A 20000-nucleotide genomic window follows, 5' to 3' on the forward strand; every position below is an offset into this window, starting at 1 on the left:
AGTATCACAAAATCACTGCAGATGGTGACTGCAGCCATGAAATTAAAAGACACTTGCTCCTTGGAAGAAAAGCTACGACCAACCTAGACAGCATATTAAAAAGCAGAGACTTTGTTGTGCAGAAGCTTTTAAGTTTAATTAGGTCCCATTTGTTTATTTTTGCTTTTATTTCCAATATTCTGGGAGGTGGGTCATAGAGGATCCTGCTGTGATGTATGTCAGAGAGTGTTTTGCCTATGTTCTCCTCTAGGGGTTTTATAGTTTCTGGTCTTATGTTTAGATCTTTAATCCATTTTGAGTTTATTTTTGTGTATGGTGTTAGAAAGTGTTCCAGTTTCATTCTTTTACAAGTGGTTGACCAGTTTTCCCGGTGGATGAAACTGGAGCCTATTATATAGAGTGAAGTAAGCCAGAAAGAAAAACACCAATACAGTATACTAACGCATATATATGGAATTTAGAAAGATGGTAACAATAACCCTGTATACGAGACAGCAAAAGAGACACTGATGTATAGAACAGTCTTATGGACTCTGTGGGAGAGGGAGAGGTTGGGAAGATCTGGGAGAATGACATTGAAACATGTATAATATCATATATGAAACGAGTCGCCAGTCCAGGTTCAATGCACGATACTGGATGCTTACGGCTGGTGCACTGGGACGACCCAGAGGGATGGTATGGGGAAGGAGAAGGGAGGATGGGGAACACATGTATACCTGTGGCGGATTCATTTCAATATTTGGCAAAACTAATACAATATTGTAAAGTTTAAAAATAAAATAAAATTAAAAAAAAATAAATAAATAAACAAACAAAAAAAGCAGAGACATTACTTTGCCAACAAAGGTCTGTCTAGTCAAAGCTATGGTTCTTCCAGTAGTCATGTATGGATGTGAGAGTTGGACCATAAAGAAAGCTGAGCACCAAAGAACTGATGCTTTTGAACCGTGGTGTTGGAGAAGACTCTTGAGAGTCCCTTGAACTACAACCGACCAGTCTATCCTAAAGGAAATCAGTCCTGAATATTCATTGGAAGGACTGATGCTGAAGTTGAAGCTCCAATATTTTGGCCACCTGATGCAAAGGACTGACTCATTGGAAAAAGACCCTGATGCTGTGAAGGACTGAAGGAGGGAGGAGAAGGGGATGACAGAGGATGAGATGGTTGCATGGCATCACTGACTCAATGGACATGATTTTGAGTAAGCTTCGGGAGTTGGTGACAGACAGGGAAGCCTGGCGTGCGGCAGTCCATGGGATCACAAAGAGTCGGACATGACTGAGTGACTGAACTGAACTGATTAGTTATCTATGGAGTTGAGTATTTCTTCATCGTTTTTAGTCATTTATATCCCTTCTTTTGTGAATTCTCCCAACTGTTTTCATCTTTAATGAATTATTCCATCATTAATTTCATTAAATATCTAATTATGTGGTACAAATGTGAAATGTAGAAATAAGAGTTGCAAATTTTATAAATGAACTAACTTTGTGTATACTGTTAATAGAGATTACTAATATACTCAAAGAGTTGGAATAGTTCGGAGACCTAACTAAAATAAAATTCTGGAAATATTTTAACAGATTAGAAATGTTACTTGTGACAGTCTCTATTTATAGCCACCAACAATGGAAAATAACTTAGGTGTCTAGCAAAAGGGAAGGCCTGGGATCCCATGACAAGTATACCTGAGGAATGGAAGAGGAGGTTGGGTAGGGTGGGATGATAAAAGACTTTTACTTCTCATTTTATATGTTTGAACTTCTTTTATTTTTACCAAGTACTTGAACTACTCCTAAAACTTAAAAAACTTAAATTTAGATTTAAAGAAACTAACAAATATGTGACCAATATCATACATGACTCATATGAAACAAATAATAAAAGTAAAACAAAATTGTGCATACAGTATCACAAAAAAGTTTATAAAATTCACTTGACAGAAATCTGGAGTGACATAATAAAAAATTTTTTCTGTGGAATCAAAAACAGTGTGGCTGCCAAAGAGTTATATATAACTTTTTAATATGATTTTTCCCCCCTCAAAATCTTTTCATTGACCTAAGACGTCTTACGAAAGGTGTTCTTCAAATGATATACTTCACATTTTTGTGTGAGACTCCTATTGTACATACCTCAGAGGGCATGGCTTCAGCCTTTCTACCTTTGTGCTTGGCTATTTTTTTTTTTAATGTTCTGGGCATACCATGTGGCATGTGAGATCTTATTTCCCTGACCAGGTATAGAACTTTCACCCCCTGCATTAGAAGCAAGGAGTCTTAAGCACTGGACTGACAGGGAAATTCCTCAGCTATTTTAAAGGTGACATTTCCAAAGGCCAGTGTTCAATCCCTTCTGCCAGGTGATAGTTCTTACTTTAATGGACACCAAGCACCTTGATAAATGAATCTATGTGAGATAAGACACTCGGAAACAGGAACTAAGGTAGGGAGTGTTCACAGACAGCAAAGAGTCATTTCAAGTAATCTGACAGTAAGTTAAACTAAATAACCTACAGAAAAACCACCACAACCACTCCAAGAGAAGCAATGTCTTAAAAAGACACAAGTACTTTCCATAAGTAAACTCTAAGTAAAAGGCTCTATGTGTTACTTTTGAGTCTTTGTTCCCTAAGTGTGTAAACTATTCAGTAATAATGTAGGGAAACAAGGGCTCTCATACACTTCTTATGGCAGTATAAGTTGGTAAAACTCTTGAAGGCAATTTAGTGATAAATTTCGGAAATCCTAAAGAAGGTATACAGCCTGTGACACAAAAGTTCTATTTCTAGGACTCTATTTCTGTGGTAAGAAAATAATTGTACATGGGTGTGAAAATTACTATTAGAAATTACATTATAGAATTAACTGTATGGGAATTCCCTGGCGGTCCAGTGGTTAAGACTCAGCACTTTCACTGCTGGGGGCAGGGTTTGATCCTTGGTTGGGGAACTATGCCTGGTGATGAAGCCAAAAAAAATTTTTTAATTAAAAAAAAGAAGGAAAATTAACTGTAATACTATTTAAACAGCTGAAAACTGAAAACTGTTAACTAGATATTTAATAGTAGAAGTTGGTTAAAGAATTTCTATTTATTGGTCAACACAATGGAACAGTAAGCAGCCATGAAAAATGACAGACTAAATGTTTATTGACGTTTGCGGCAGGCTGTATTTTTGGTGCCAATTCTTTACCCCTCCCTATGTCCAGGCTCTTTGCCATATAACTTTGCAGGGCACTCCCACTCTGAATGGGGAAGTATCTACCCCTGACCTCAGACATATATGTCTGCATCATGTGATACAACCAGAAACGTCAAAAGCTCAAGCCTCAACAGTTGTGTCTCTGACATCAGTATGAGAAGAATATACTTAAATTAGTCCCCTGGTCCATGAGGATGACAGACATGTGGAGAAAAGCCCAGCCTAGATTAGCCGACTACAGCCAGCTGTTGATGCATGAATGAGCCCCGATGAAACCAACAGACTGTCTAGCCACATCCAACCTAGGTCAGCTGACACCTAGCTGACTTACAGACAGACGAGTGAAGTAAATGTGTACTGTTATTTTAAGCCACTGAGTTTTGGAGTGCTTTGTCAAATAACATTTTTGTGGCAACAGTTAATTGATATATTTAAAAGTCTAAAAGGAAAATGGGGGGAAAATCTGGAAATATATACCTCTAATGCTAATCAACAGAGGATGAGATGGCTGGATGGTATCACCGACTCAGTGAACATGAGTTTGAGCAAACTCTGTGAGACAGTGAAGGACAGGGAAGCCTGGCGTGCTGCAGTCCATGGGGTCGCAAAGAGTCGAACATGACTTAGGGACTGCACAACAACAACAAATCACATGTATATCATTGTTCCCTCCAAAAACCTCACTGAAATGACAATAAAGCACTAAAAATTGTCTTAAATCACAAAAAACTGGAGAAGAGGTTATAGTAAAACAAATTTTCATGTAATAGTGGAAACATTAAAAGCAGGAAGAAGAAAAAAAAAAAAGAGAGAGAGAAAAAAAAGGAAAAAAAAAAAAAGAGAAAAAAATAAATAAATAAAAGCAGGAAGAAGAGGGGACATCCCTGATGGTCCAGTGGTTAGGAATTTGCCTTGCAATGCAGGAGATTTGGGTTCCATCCTGGTCAGGGAACTAAGATCCCACATGTGGCAGAGCGATTAAGCCTGTGGGCCACAACTACTGAGCCTGCGTGCTCCTGAGCCCTCACACCACAACTAGAGAACCTGGGTGCGGCAACAGAAGGTCCCACGTGAAACAAAAAACATCCCACATGCCGCAACTAAAACCTGATGCAGTCAAACAAATATTTTTAAAAATGAAACAATATTAAGATGCATTAACAAAAACTATTGTTTTTAAAAAGGAGGAGGAAGAGGGATAAATGAGCAATATGGAAGAGTTTACAACTTAATGGCCTGCAGAGATGAATACCAATAAAAATCAGGCCAACTCACCCCATTCTGAGAAATGCACCTTGAAGGTATCAGATACCCTGGCAGGTGGGCTAAGTTACAGAGATGAAAATCAAACTGAAAGGTTTTGTACAGACCAGCCAGAACCCCAGGTCTCATCTCAACTATGTGCAATCAGTCAGTTGACTACCTCTACACACCCTCATCCTTCATTCTACTCCACCCCTAGAGACTATAGTTCTGGAGAAAATTAACTAAAGAGGCACAGGTCAAGGGATATTAAGCACAGTAATAGGCTAAAGAGAAGTGTGGACTAAAAAGTAGTAATGAGATTACACAAAAATATAAGTCAGAAAGAGAAAAACAAATACTGTATATTAACACATACATATGGGATTTAGAAAAAACGGTACTGATGAACCTATTTTACAAGGCAGGAAAACATGGAGAATAGACTTGTGCACACAGCAGCGGAAGGAGAGGGTGGGACAAACTGAGAGAGTAACTGACATATATCCAATACCATGTGTAAAACAGATGGCTAGTGGGAAGCTTCTGTATAACACAGGGTGCTCAGCTTGGTGCTGTGTGATGACCTAGATGGGTGGGTAGGAGGGAGCCTCAAGAGGGAGGGGGTCCATGCATACTTATAGCTGATGCATCCCTGGAGTAGGAAATGGCAACCCACTCTAGTATTCTTGCCTGGAGTACCCCATGGACAGAGGAGCCTGGCTGGCTACAGTCCATGGGGTCGCAAAGAGTCGGACATGACTGAGTGACTGAGCACACACATAGCTGATTCATGTTATTGTAGAGTAGAAACAACACTGTAAAGCAATTATCCTTCAATTTAAAAAAATTTATGTATTTCAACCAGCCACCTCCCCTGCTACTGCTCTCACAACTCCAGACATTTGATCACATGAACCCCCTACCCTACTGCAACTCTAACCCTGCTACCCTTATGCAGGGAACTGGAAGATTCCTCTGTGGAAAAACTAAATACATTCAGAGGAAAAGAAAACCTATAAATGATGACATTTAGGGATCCCTCCATCAAAAAAAGTCAGCCAGCTGTCTGATCTTGCTACAGTGAGAATGATCCATCAACAAGTCTTGCCCATGTACACAATCTCAAATCAACAAGTTAGTATAATATCCTTAAATAATAAGCAGACAGCTAAGGATCACTATAAATAAGAGAAAATCTCCCCACATGAAAGATAGACCTCAGATAAACAGTAAAAAAAAATAGGCAGCCATGGATTGGGGGGGAAGGGGGGGAGTCCAGGAAGACAAAGGGATCATGCTTAGAACAAACGGAAACTAAAAACAAAAACAAAACAAGAAAACTCAGCTTAGAAAGGACACTGTGTGACAAAATAAGAATGATGCCTCAGAGAAACAACTGGAGACCAACAAAGAACTTGAAAGTATAAAATAACAATCAAAAATTCCATATAAGAGTCAAAAGATAAAAACAAGGAAGTATTCCAGAAAAAGAGGAAGTAAAAATGATGGAAAAAATCAACAGAAAATAAAACATGCAAATCAGATCAAAGCAGGAGGCCTGGGTTCGATCCCTGATCAGGAACTAAGATCCCACATGCTGTAAGACCTCACATGCCACAATTGAAGAGTTCACATGCTGCAACGAAGATGGATGATCCTGCATGCTACAACTAAATAAATAAATAAAAGCAATTAAAAAAACAAACAATAGATTCTCAACGTAGAGGAAGCAGTCTTCTTTCAGAAGAAGATGCCATCGAGACTTTCAGAGCTAGAGAGGGGAAGTCAATACTTGGCTTCAAAGGACAAGCTGATTCTCTTGTGTGGGGCTAATTTTTTTTTTTTAACCAATAAACTATGTTCAAATTAAGCTATGTACATTGTTTTAGATATAATGTTATTGCATACTTAACAGAATATACTATAATGTAGACATAACTTTTATAGGTACTAGGAAACCAAAAAATTCCTGACTCACTTGATTGCAATATTTGCTTTATTGCTGTGATCTGGAACCAAACCCACAATATCTCTGAGGCATGTCTGTATTATTAGGCACTTGAAAGATCTAGCAGAGCAACTGGGGGAAAAAACAGTGATTGGTACAAAAGGATTAAGCACAACAAAAACAAGCAAAAATTCCACAATTAAAAAAAAATAAAAAGGTTGTACAAGATAGAAAAAATAACCATGGTTACTACTTTTCCCAGTAGTGAATAATACCTATACTGTCATAAAACATAGGTACTAACTACTGATTTAATCAAAGCTGTGAGGGACTTCCCTGGTGGTCCAGCGGTTAAGATTCCACTTTTCCACTGCAGGGAGCACCAGCAAAGAAACAGGTATCAAAGAGCTAAATTGTTATCTCCCATAATGAGAATCAACAATAGATAATGTCTAAAATTCATAATTTACCAAACAGCAATACTAGGTCTTATTCACAAACATGGAAATAGATACAAGCAAAAAAAAATTAGCTCCTTCAAAGAACTTGAACTAGGGATAGGAAGAAGGAGGCACAGCGCCGCTGTTCTCACTGTAAGCCTTTTAGAATTTTCTTGTTTTTGTTCAAACTATGTTAACGGTGACTCTCTGAGTGGTAGAATCAGGATGTTTTAATTTTTTCTCTTGGCTTATCTGAAATTTCTACAATAATATTATACTACTTGTATAGTTTTAAAAAATCTTTTTGAATGCTGTTTTTTGTTTTTAATCCACTGCATAAGTGTTACAAAAAGCCCTGCACAAATCCGGAACTGAGGTTTGTTCTTTCCTTTGGGGCCTTACCTTTCATTGTAGCCAAAATGAAGAAAGCAATGAGGGTGTTGTTGATGGCGCAGGTAGACTTGGCAACACAAGACAAGACCGTGTAGGGATTTAAAAGATAGCTGGAGAAAAACACACATATCTGACATTAGTAATCCTGGTCAAAGGACCAGGGAGTCCTGGCCACCATAGACAGAAGGTTCTTGAGGCTTACTAAAAGCATACTGAAAGGAAGGCAACATCTTAGAAATGAGTTCTCCTAAGTAAAAGAGGATGGAGTGGGGTTGTGGCCAGTGAATAAAAGGCACTGAACGTTTACTGCTTATTCTTTGCCGTGTGTTTTATATGAAAACCATCATATTTCATCATCACATAGATTCTAGAAACCAGCAATAACATTATTCCCATTTTGCAGATGAGAAAACCAAAACTCAGTGGTTAAGTAACAAGGTTAAGGTTTTACAAGCTAATAAATACATTCAAAATCACATCTTTCTGGCTCTAAAGTCTACATTTTCTATTACTTCAGGCTTCAAAAATTATAAAAATTCTACTAATTCCCACAGAGCCATATATTTTAGGAATGGCTATACTTGTCTCTGAAAAATAGGAAACTACTTTTTCCTCAATCAGGTTCCTAAACTCTAACATAGGTTACCCCCATTCAAGAGGTGAGAGTGATTTAAGGTTAGTCCTCTTGGCAGTCAAGCTACATCCACCAAGCCAGACCCAAAGGACAGAATAATAAGTGTCTGCTGAATTCAACAACAGGAGAATAGGAGAGTCGCACACAAGCTAGTGGCCACTGAACTTCACAGGACGGCTTGAACTTCCACTGGCAAGGAATTAACTGAAACAGTCTTTTCCTGAGGTGGGAAGGAATGAACTGAAAAAAATGAATTTGTAACAATGAACAGGGAAATCTTAACAGTCATAACTGTATTTTTATTTATTTTTATATTGCTTCCACAAAAGATCTGAAGTAGCTCAAATGAGAACAGATGATAGAAGTGAGAGCAAAATTAAAATAAAGAATTAAGACCAGGGAAAACATAAATAAAAGGAAAAAGCCAAGATCAGGGAAAGAAGAACAAATAGGTCTTCTACAGCATTGTAATAATCAGCTTTAAATCTGGCTCTGAGGAGTTTCCTGGCAGACACAGTGAAAAGGGAGAACAGTTACATAATTCTGATTATCAGATGGGAAGAAACATGCCAGTGTCTCAGGAAGAGATTATAATTATTATTCACAAATAAAGACCTTAAATCCAATACCTCTCAGAGCTGTAAGATTATCAGTTCTAAAGCCAACAGCCCAGAAATTGTTAATTTTTTTTCTAGCAATTATAGACAGATTTGTTACACAACCTTTAAGAAAATGACTGCTGCTATTACAAAACTACCCCCTGAGTCTATAAGGCATTCGTAATGCTGCCAAACCTCTGTTTCTATTAGGTAGTTCCCACCAATATTTCTGAAATACATAGATATGAACTGACACCTCAAATGTGCTTGGTGGGAAGGGGGAAAAATGCCATTTCTAAATAGCAGGTGATGTTCAAGAAGCAGCTACACAGCCACCTATCTGGAATACTGAATGGGAGAGTCACACACAAGGCAGAGGGTTGAATAAACTGTCCTCATAAGACCCCTTCTAAATCTGACGTTCTAAGGTCATGTCTTTCCATGAGGAAACTGGTCTGCCTTGTTTACTGTGTATCCTTAGGAACAAGTGTATTATTAACATTTACTATCAGTTGACTGAATAATTATTCCTATTTGCCTATCTCAGCAACATAAACAGGAATAACCTGAAAGAATTAAAGTTACAGGCAGCACTGGTACCCCTAGATAATTCTTCCATAGAACCTCAGTTCAGTAAGTTCTACTCGCCCACGCTCGTTACCCAGCTGGGATGGGTCTGTTTGGCACTTCAATTCAGTTTTCTGAACTACAAATGAGGGAGTAAATTCTACATGAGACACAGGAGTTGCTTGGAATAACAGCTGCATAAAGACCAGAATTTTCTGCAACCCATATATTACAACTGAAAAATTTTTTGTTGTTATTGTTTTTAGAAATACTGGTTACATGGAGGCTGGAACCCAGATCAGCATCGAGTGAAAAAGCATCTGTGAAGGGTTGATTGTGCGTGTGCCTGTGTGAGGCTTTGTCCCAAAAGAGACAGAATGGCTCTGTCTCTTTTCCTGGCCAGAACCCCAGCTGTGCAACAGAACTATAGCAAACACTTGATGACTAAGACTCCAAATCTCCAAAAATACAACAAACAACATGAGAAAGTCTCATCAGATTTTCCTTGCGTTTGTTGGCTCTGAGCCCCGTTTGGTCAGAGGATACTTACAACATGGCCACTTTCAGAGGGATGTAACGCATTTCCATAGGGGTTCGGATGAGTTCGGCCACATCGGGGGCATACTGGTCTAGTTCTAGAAGGAGTTTCTGCTTTTTAAACTGAAAAAAAAAAAAGACAAAACATGAAATAAGTAGTAACTTCCCACTGATTTTAGATTGAAGACAAAAGTCCTTCCCCCACGTGGCCTGCCTTGCCTGGCCCTACTTCTCCAGGCTCAGCTCACACCCACTCCCCACACCTCTCACTTTCTGGGTTCAAGCACCATGAACATGCCACCCTTCTCCTGTTCCCAGGCCTCTGTATTTAACCTGAACGACCTCTTCTCTCTTCCCAGTTAACTCCCACACAGTCTTTGAGCTCCCAGTTAAATCATCACTTCCTCAGGAAGGCACACTCTCCACCGCCCTAACTGTAAAAATCTCCTAACAGTGTTTACGGTTAGAACTTTTTTATTTATTTATGTGACTAACATCTTTCTCCTTCAGCAGACTGTAAGTTCCATGAAGGCAGGGACCATGTTTATTTGCCAATACCTGGCACAGTGAGCTAACAATAACTATTGAATGGCTGACTGAATGATTGAATGGCAAGTCAATTTTTAGTCATTTTTAAAAGATATCATCAGTTGCCCAAGGATTTCAAAGTTTCATCAAAGTGAACAATTTTCATGCAAAGTGGAATGACCCCCCTGAATGTCACAGTGTCCTGGGTTTTCTTCTGTGCTATCCTATTTGAAGTTGTTTATATATATTTATGTGTATATATGTATATATATATATATATATGTATCTTTTGGCTGGCATACATGCTCTTTGATTTTCATTGCAGCATCCGAACTCTTAGTTGTGGTGTGTGGGAACTAGTTCCCCAACCAGGGACTGAACTTGCGCCCCCTGCATTGTGAGCTCACAGTCTTAGCCACTGGACCACCAGCAAAGTCCCATGAAGTTTTTGACTTCCACAGAGGAAGTGGGAAATGACCATGATGAAGAGGAGAAGGGCTGGGTATGGCTGGGCAGCTGGATAGTTAAGAGGCAGTGAGATGGAGGTGGAAAGCTCTCGCCTTCCCTTGTGTGTATCCCAACAAGTTCATGGGTGTGTTCTAGAACGAAAAAATGTTAGGCAACCCTATAAGCAAACATGGGTCAAACTAAAGATAGAAAAAGCCTCTGAGGGACTTCCCTGGTGGTCCAGTGGCTAAGATTCTGAGCTCCCAATGCAGAGGGCCCAAGTTCGATCCCTGGTCAGGGAACTAGATCCCACATACTGCAACGAAGACCTGGTGCAGGCAATTAAGTAAATAAATATTAAAAAGAAAAAAGCCTCTGAACCCCAAATGGGTACCCCTGCTGATTTAATGATCTTAGTATAAAATCAATGCTGTAACCTGTTATAAAACAGTAATTCAGAGAAGCTAAAGTAGTGTGTCATTAAAGACTTAAGGATGAAAACACAGATGGCAACAGAATATATATTGCGTTATACTACTTACATAAAGTTACAAGCATGCAAAAAATACTATATACTATTTAGGGATATTTACAAATGCAGAAAAAGTTAGGACCATGTGTTTGATAAACACCAAAATCAGAACAGTGGTAACTGGTGAGAAGGGGAGTAAGGAGATGAAAGTATCAAGAGAGTCAACTACATGTGAAACATTTTACATTTTAAGCTGAAATAGGTTCAGAGTACGTAATATTTTTTACATGTTTTTTCATGTATTGGATATTTAAATTTTAAAATTAAAAAAAAAATTTTAAGAGCCATCTTTCAGTTCAAAAGAAAATCTCAGGATCATCACAGGAACACAGGTAACCCCAGATTTCCTGCACAGGTTCAGGCTGAGGCTTAATCAGAAAACCTGAACAAACTTCAAAAGCCTCCCTTTGATCATCTCTGGGAGTCCAAGTTAAGTGGTAGGAATTATCATCAGTAGGATTTATGCTGCCATTCACAGCTGGGGTTATTTAATTAAAAGGGCAAAATATAAACTAAGGTGCTTTTATCAGAGAAGGGGGCTGGCTCAGCAAACAAAGCATTTCATGAAGACAGCTGCAGCAGGGGTGGAAGGACGGAGGCCCCACTAGCTGGGGTTCTGGAGTTCAACTGCAAAAAGAAGGCCACCTGGAGGGCAAGAGCGCCACAAAGACAGGCTATTAAAAGGAAACAGGGAGTTCACCCAGGAGCAGCCGGAGAGACAGGTGGGAATGCAGGCCCACTCCCCAGGCTGGAAGCCAGCCAGCAGGACAGCTAAAGTGAGGAGGCAGTTAAACAGGCATGTGGAGGTCCTGGGCAAAGGTGACAAGTGCCAAAAAGGAAAGAATATTTCCGTGTAACCCCAACCTTCCAAACTACTTTAAAACAGAAAGATTTTATGCAAGGAGAGTCTCCACTAGAGAAGGGTAGTCAGCTCACCAGTCCCCAGACACTCTGCTGGCTCTCTCTTCGTCTCCCCTAATCTCATCAGCACAGCTGCCATTATGCCTGGCCTCAGAGGCTCAATATTGACTCAGAGCTCTGACGCACAGACAAAATTCCTTTAAAACATCCCCATGCATCCCAGTTAGAGAAAGAAGAGTGTCTAAGAATATGAGGAAAACTAAACGCACACCAAGAAAATATCAGAAGTATAAAAATAAATGGGGTTAAGGAGTACAATTTAAAATCCAAAGATAAGTATCAATGTATTTCTAGATATATTCAACAGCCACAACAATGAGATATACAGCTATCACAGGAGAGATTAAAAGTGACCTAAAAATTAATTGCCTGGATGTGTTACCTTTATAATCATGAATCAGCTTTTCTATATACTTCAGCAGAATTAAATATTCTGCTGAATTTTAATATAATTAAAAATTATATTTTTCTGAATTAAAAAATCTCCAGGGTGGAGTTTTCCTTCCCTTTCACCCACTACTCCATGCAGCCATTTCCTTGTCCCTTGGAAAATTGGTTTTTTCAAGGACATAATTCCCCTACTCCAAATAAAGAGCTTTTTCTAATCACTGAAGCTGTGTCTACACACGTTTGCATCCCCAAAACCTAGGGTGGAGGGTAGGGAATGAATCGTCCACACTCACTACACCTTCTACTGTTAGCCTCAACACCTTTCAAATTCAGGAAGCTACCCTCCAAATTCACAACCCTCTAAGCATATCAGAGGATGGAGGTTTTTATCACTCCCTATCAAACCACCTGCAGCTTTCTAACATGAATTCTGAATTCCAAATGAGCACAATCTCAGCAGAGGACAGGCTAGACCAATTTTGCTTTTGTCAAGCAAAGCAGACGTAAAATATCATGTGAATCAACTGGTCACAATCAATCAGCACCCATATTTCACATGCTGAAGCTGGAGATGGGGGTGGGGATGCAGTCTTCCCTCTCTACCGTAGTTTTCCAGGATGCATTTGGGTGCAGATGGGCTTCCCTGGTGGCTCAGACGTTACAGAATCTGCCAGCAATGCAGGAGATCTGGGTTCAAGCCCTGGGTCTTCCTGAGAAGACTTCTCCCTGGAGAAGGGAATGGCTACCACTCTAGAGGAGCCTGGTGGGTTACAGTCCACGGGGTGGCAAAGAGTTGGACCCAACTGAGCAACTAACACTACTACTACTACTACTACTACTACTACTACTACTACTACAGCTTCATTACCAGGGATAAAAAGTCTCAAATTCCAGCAAGACTGAATTGAAATTATTGGCCCTCTAAATTAAAAGTATCTCTTTTACTGACACTAAAGCATGACTTGTTAGGAAACTCACTGAAATCTAGTTTATTTCCCTATAAGCTTCTCCTCCCATTAAAAATTATTTTAACTGGAGTATATGACAATTGATCAGGGAAAAAAAAGGAATACATATGATGTTAGTATCTCTAATCAGCTTTCATTAAAACACAAGAACACAGATGAACATCTGTTTCATCTAAGAACACAGATATGGTTGATTGTGTTCTTAGATGAAAGCTACCAACCCTCCCTTAGATATTTACATATATCCCATATACATACAAACACACACACACACTGGTGAGTATAGACATGGATCTATTTTCTATTTTTTCCTCCAGTGTTTTATCTTAAAAACTTTCAAACTATAGAAAAGTTGAAAGAACAATTCAATAAAACACCTAGATCCACCAACTGTTAACACTTCCACATTTTATCTCTACACACACAGACAAAAACACACACCAGATGCATTTTTTTCCAAAACCATTTTAAATTAAGTCACAGATATCATGGCCCTTCACCCCTAAATATTTTAGCATGTAACTTCAAAGAACAAAGATTGGAGTTTACATACACAATCTATCTTGGGAGAAGAAAATAACTACTGCTATTTTATCTTTGAATTCCTCTGCTTAGAAATCTCACACCCAGTCATTTCACCACTGGCCTTCCAGGGAATCCTGTTAAAGCATTCTGTGTGTGTGTGTGTGCTGTCGTGTCCGACTCTTTGAGATCTCATGGAGTGTAGTCCTCCAGGCTCCTCTGTCCATGGAATTTTCCAGGCAAGAAGACTGGAGTGGGTTGCTATTTCCTCCTCCAAAGGATCTTCCCAAATCTTTGGGAATGAGAGAACCCCAGTCTCCTGCATTGGCAGGTGAATTCTTTACCACTGAGTCACCTGGGAAACCCTAAAGCACTCTACATTAGCCCCCAAATTTTTTCTGTTCTCTTCCAGCTTTCTTGATATATAATTGACACATAACATTATATAAACTTAAGGTATACATGATGGTATAAGCTTAAGGCTATACATGCATATTGCAAAATGATTATTACAATAAGGTTAGTTAACACGTCTATCACCTTGCATAATTATGTGTGTGGCTGGAGGGGAATGAGAGTACATTTAAGGTCTATTCTCTTAGCAACTTTCAAGTAACAGTATGATATTGTTAATTGGAGTTACTATGCTGCATAGTAGATCTCTGGAACATAATTATCTTGTATCTGGAAATTTGTACCCTTTGACCAACATCTCTCCATTTTCCCCACCCCCAGCCCCTGGCAACCACCAATATATTCTATCCTACGAATTCAACTTTTTTAGATTCCACATATAAATGAGATCACACAGTATTTGTTTTTCTCTGATTTATTTTACTTAGCAAAATGTCCTCAAGGTTCATCCATGTTGTCACAAATGCTCCATTAGTTTAAGATATATACTCCCTGGTCTTAGTGATATTTAGTTTCTAGAACGTATTTCTTAATTCTTTAAGCAGTGAAATCAAGGACTCCTTGAGCGCTAGTAACAAATATGGACTTTCTTCTTGGAAAAAAAGGCATAGTACACACACACACAATTTTTCACATTTTAAGGATGTGTGTAGACCCATTAAACCTGAAAATGGACTCCAAGTAAGAACCCTCAGTTTAGATATTTTAAAAATCTCTTTAAGGTCTTAAATTCCAGAATTCAACAAGTTTATGTTATTGATGACCAGTGCACAGAAATGCAAACAGCTAATTCTGACTCTATGGCTTGATAACCAAAGTGAAAATGAAGCATAAACAGACAATACCAATGGGATGCAGCCTTCACTCACTACAGTCTAAATCCTCTCAGTGGCTCCCAGCCAGTCAATGAGGACTGCAGCCAATTTTTAAAATAACTGCATGAATAGTATACATGGTTAATCTGTTAACTCTCTCAGAACCTAGGAAAATGAGAATGAACCCAATACACAATTCCCCTGGGCTATTACATATGGCTTTTAACAGGCATTTAATACATGTCAAATTTTCCAATTAAGATTGTTCTATGCAGGGTAACAGAAACTATATTGAGAATCCAGTTTTACCTTGGACAGGCATAAGACAGTGAGTTAAAAGCTATACTCATTTCCCTTTAGAAAGAAATACTGGTGAAAGCAATGGAGGATTTTTAAGGGTCTTAAATAATGTAACAGCAATTCAACTGCATTTGCTCCAGAAAGTCTGAACTTGGATATGTAAGTGAATATTAAGCCACAAAGATTAAGCTGACCTTTCTGTAAGTAAGATGTTGGTTTGGGTTTGGCCATTCCAGGGATGGTTGAACAAGACAGAAGCTTCACTCCCACTTCTTAGGATTTTAAGGCAGTTGATCTTTCAGTACACGACCTTTGTCCCACCCACTGACTACTCACCACAACTTTATTGAAGTCCTGGATTGCAAAATACAGGGCAATGGCAGTGAGTGCATCAGTGATCTGTCAGAAGAAAGAGAAATAAGAGGAAATGAACCTACTAAGTGTAGGAGTAATGGAATGCCACCAGAGTCTGGAGTTATTGGATGGCGGTAGACTATCTAGTACTAAATTCTTATAATCAGGCAGAAAGTCAACCCTCACTTTGACCACAAAGATAAAGCCTTTTCAGGGAGATCTGACCAGAAAATTCTGAGGATTAGGACCCAGGCTTACATCAAGTTTGGCGTCCCATATCTGTTCTGTAATTGCAAGGTATTTTAGTTTTCTATGAAAGGAGAATAATACCCATTGCTTTGCAGGGCTGACCCAGGTCAAGTGCTTAGTATACAGTATGTCCTCAATAAGCCACAGCCATTATAATTATAAAGGAAGACCTCAGTAGACCTCTTACTTGACCCAGATTTTCAACTCTAGATCAGGCAAGTGTTTCAAACCACTGCACTCAAAACACAGCCCCATTGTCTTAATTTTAAGGTTCTCACCCTGAAAGTCTCATCTGGCCTATGTCCTCTTCACAAAATCCCTTGGCAGAATGCTTAGGAAATTCAGGATGCCCTCTCCACTGGCGCCATGATTAAAGATAATCATAGAATCTTGAAGCTAGAAATTCAAGACTACAAAGTCCAGAAATGAAAATTTTAAAGTAGAATGAATTAGAACTGGTCAGATGTCAGAGACGACTCCTCACACATCCATTATACTATCACAATCTCGTGAATCCACATTTAAAATAGCTTTTTGCTTTTATGTTCTGAGAAATTTCTGAGCTCCTGAAATAGATTTTTTTTCTTAAAAGCAAGAGGATAAAGGATTTTAAAAACACATACATAAAAAAAAAACACATACATATTGATTTTATGTAGAAAGTTACTTACCATAAATACCAATTCAGCATAGTCAATCAGAAAATGAAAGAGGTATATTATTAATGGAGTCTGCAGGAGAAAAACAAAGAAATTAAATCTTACTATTGTCAGTTTCCAGAGTAGGGGATAGGAAAGAGGCTATTCTGTCAAGAAAAATCTCTTCTTTGAATAATGTTCTACGCTAGTTTGCCAACATACATATAAGGGAGAATTATTTAGTATCACTTGAATCATTTTGTGCCACTGTACTAACTATCTGCTGAAATGACTAAAGAGAATAAACAAAATTGAGTACATTTTAAATATGCTTCCCTAGTACTACCTGACCTGCCTCTTGAGAAGTCTGTATGCAGGTCAGGAAGCAACAGTTAGAACTGGACATGGGACAACAGACTGGTTCCAAATAGGAAAAGGAGTATGTCAAGGCTGTATATTGTCACCCTGCTTATTTAACTTCTATGCAGAGTACATCATGAGAAATCCTGGGCTGGAGGAAGCACAAGCTGGAATCAAGACTGCCAGGAGAAATATCAATAACCTCAGATATGCAGATGACACCACCCTTATGGCAGAAAGTGAAGAGGAACTAAAAAGCGTCTTGATGAAAGTGAAAGAGGAGAGTGAAAAAGTTGGCTTAAAGCTCAACATTCAGAAAACTAAGATCATGGCATCTGGTCCCATCACTTCATGGCAAATAGATGGGGAAACAGTGGAAACAACAGCTGACTTTATTTTTCTGGGCTCCAAAATCACTGCAGGTGGTGACTGCTGCCATGAAATTAAAAGACGCTTACTCCTTGGAAGGAAAGTTATGACCAACCTAGACAGCATATTAAAAACCAGAGACATTACTTTGTCAACAAGTTCCATCTAATCAAGGCTATGGTTTTTTCAGTGGTCATGTATGGATGTGAGAGTTGGGACTATAAAGAAAGCTGAGCGCTGAAGAATTGATGCTTTTGAACTGTGGTGTTGGAGAAGGCTCTTGAGAGTCCCTTGGACTGCAAGGAGATCCAACCAGTCCATGCTAAAGGAGATCAGTCCTGGGTGTTCATTGGAAGGACTGATTTTGAAGCTGAAACTCCAATACTTTGGCCACCTGATGCGAAGAGCTGACTCATTTGAAAAGACCCTGATGCTGGGAAAGATTGAGGGCAGGAGGAGAAGGGGACAACAGAGGATGAGATGGTTGGATGGCATCACCGACTCAATGGACATGGGTTTGGGTGGACTCCGGGAGTTGGTGATGGATAGGGAGGCCCGGCGTGCTGCAGTTCATGAGGTCGCAAAGAGTCAGACATGACTGAACTGAAGTGGACTTCACTAATCTCTAAACTTTATACAATTCTTTCTTCAAACTTTTATGGGGATAATCACTTTATCTTTTTCTAATGATACCCAGATCACTGATATTAGATCTTCTGCCTTCCTAACATGGCCAACCCTCCAACAACATGGGGGTTAGTAGTACTGGCTCCCATGCAGTAAAAAAATCTGAGTATAATTTTATAGTTGGCCCTCCATACCCATGGTTCTCCAGCCTCAAATTTAACCAACCTCAGATTGTGCAGTACCGCAGTACATATTTATTAGAAAAAAAAAATCTGTATATAAGTGAACCTACCTATGCAGCTCAAACTTATGTTGTTCAAGGGTCAAAGCAATCAATTTTCCTTTGGGTATGGCTTTAGCTGTATCATACAAATTTTGATATGTTGTTTTATCACCTTCAGTTTAAAATACTCAAATTTCCGCTGAGATTTTTTTCTTTGAGACTAAAGTGTATAGTGTTTAATTTCCAATTATTTTAAACTTTCCTTTTTATATTTTTGTAATGTATTTATTATTATAGTCATAGAAAATACTATGTATTTTCAATGATTTCAATCACTTAAAATGTGTTGTGACTTGCTTTGTGTTCCATCATATGGTCAATTTTATAAGTGTTCCACACACAATTGAAAAGAATGTGCATATTAACATTTTTTGGTGTGACATTTTATGGATGACATCTAGGTTGTTTGTTAAGCATTTGTTCAAATCTACTATGATTTTCTGGTCTGTTTGTTATATCAGAGACTGAGACACATATGTTAAAATATCCCTCTATGACTGTGGGTTTGTCTATTTCTTCTTTTAGTCATGTCACTTTTATAGATTTTGAAGCTATGTAGTTAGATGAATTTAAGTGTAGAATTACTGTATCATCTGATCAATTATTAAAAATAATTCTCTTTGCCTCTAACAATGTTTTTTTGTCTTAAAATGTTCTACCAGGTTCCACTCTGGGCAGGTTGTTTGCCCTCTGAGCGTTAGTTTCTAGTTTCTTCAGCCATAAAACACATATAGTGACCTATTTCACATGGTTCTTGGGAGAATTAACTGGTAACATTCACAAAGTACTCAGCATAGTGCCTAGCACACAGTAAACCTCAATATGTTAGCTACCTGAGATCAACTTTTTACCTCCTTTTGAAAATAGGGGCCTCAGCCTTGCCTTTCAAAGTTCTCAAAGAATTAAACTTTTACAACTATCTACTAATGGATTCTTTTTCGCATTTATCTTTGTCTGTAAGAGGTAGCAACTTGATATTTATATTACCAATAGCCTACTTTTGAAATGTTTTGATGCTTCAGATAGTTTAGAACGGCACTAAATAGAACAGAACAAACTGTTCTCAAAAAGTCTCTCAGCACGGGGGCTTGTTTCCTCAATGAACTAACAAGTACATAGCAGTTAGTTTAACTGCATAGTCCAACTCCCCTCCCCCATTCTCACTTATAGCCAACATTTCTTATTTCACTGAGAAAAGAGAAGCAATTACATGAGAACCACCTTATTTTCCCACTACCCAGTTGATCAATTTCCTCTATCTATACTTATACTCTCTACTTTTCTTATATTAACAATGGAGGAAGTTCCATTCTTCCTATTTAAAACCAAATCCTTCACCTGTCAACTGGATCCCATTCCTTCTGACCTCCTCAAAGACACTGCTCATTTGATCTTTCTTACATTCTCAACTTCGTATCCACAGAATTCTTCCCATCAGCATTCAATATGCAGATCTTCATATTTTAAAAATCTTCACTAGACATCTCTATCCAGCTTCCATACCATTTCTCTGCCCTCCTTTAGACTGAAACTCCTCAAAAAGGTTGTCTCTACTGTGTCTTTCCATCTTTCCCTCAATGTATGTCAGTAAGTCACTTGTCCCTATACTCCACTGAAATTATTGCTGCCAAAGATCTCAATTTTGGCAAATTAATCATCAATTTTTAGTCTAAATTTTCTCAACCTTGAAATAGCATTTGACATCATTTTTGTT

At 38.6% G+C, this 20000-nt stretch overlaps 1 protein-coding gene across 2 annotated transcripts in view; it reads right to left on the bottom strand.

Annotated features, from left to right (window-relative positions):
* Positions 1-20000, bottom strand: part of PIGU (phosphatidylinositol glycan anchor biosynthesis class U) — a 90694-nt gene that overhangs the window by 59824 nt on the left and 10870 nt on the right. For both annotated transcript variants that reach the window (XM_070801533.1, XM_070801534.1), the window contains 4 exons: positions 16681-16740; positions 15743-15805; positions 9583-9692; positions 7242-7342 (listed from right to left, as the gene is read on the bottom strand). In XM_070801533.1, the coding sequence (XP_070657634.1) occupies positions 7242-7342; positions 9583-9692; positions 15743-15805; positions 16681-16740 (334 nt within the window). The remainder of the gene's footprint in view (positions 1-7241; positions 7343-9582; positions 9693-15742; positions 15806-16680; positions 16741-20000) is intronic.

The sequence above is a fragment of the Bos indicus genome, chromosome 13, assembly GCF_029378745.1.
Source record: "Bos indicus isolate NIAB-ARS_2022 breed Sahiwal x Tharparkar chromosome 13, NIAB-ARS_B.indTharparkar_mat_pri_1.0, whole genome shotgun sequence".
In the NCBI taxonomy this organism is placed as follows: Eukaryota; Metazoa; Chordata; class Mammalia; order Artiodactyla; family Bovidae; genus Bos; species Bos indicus.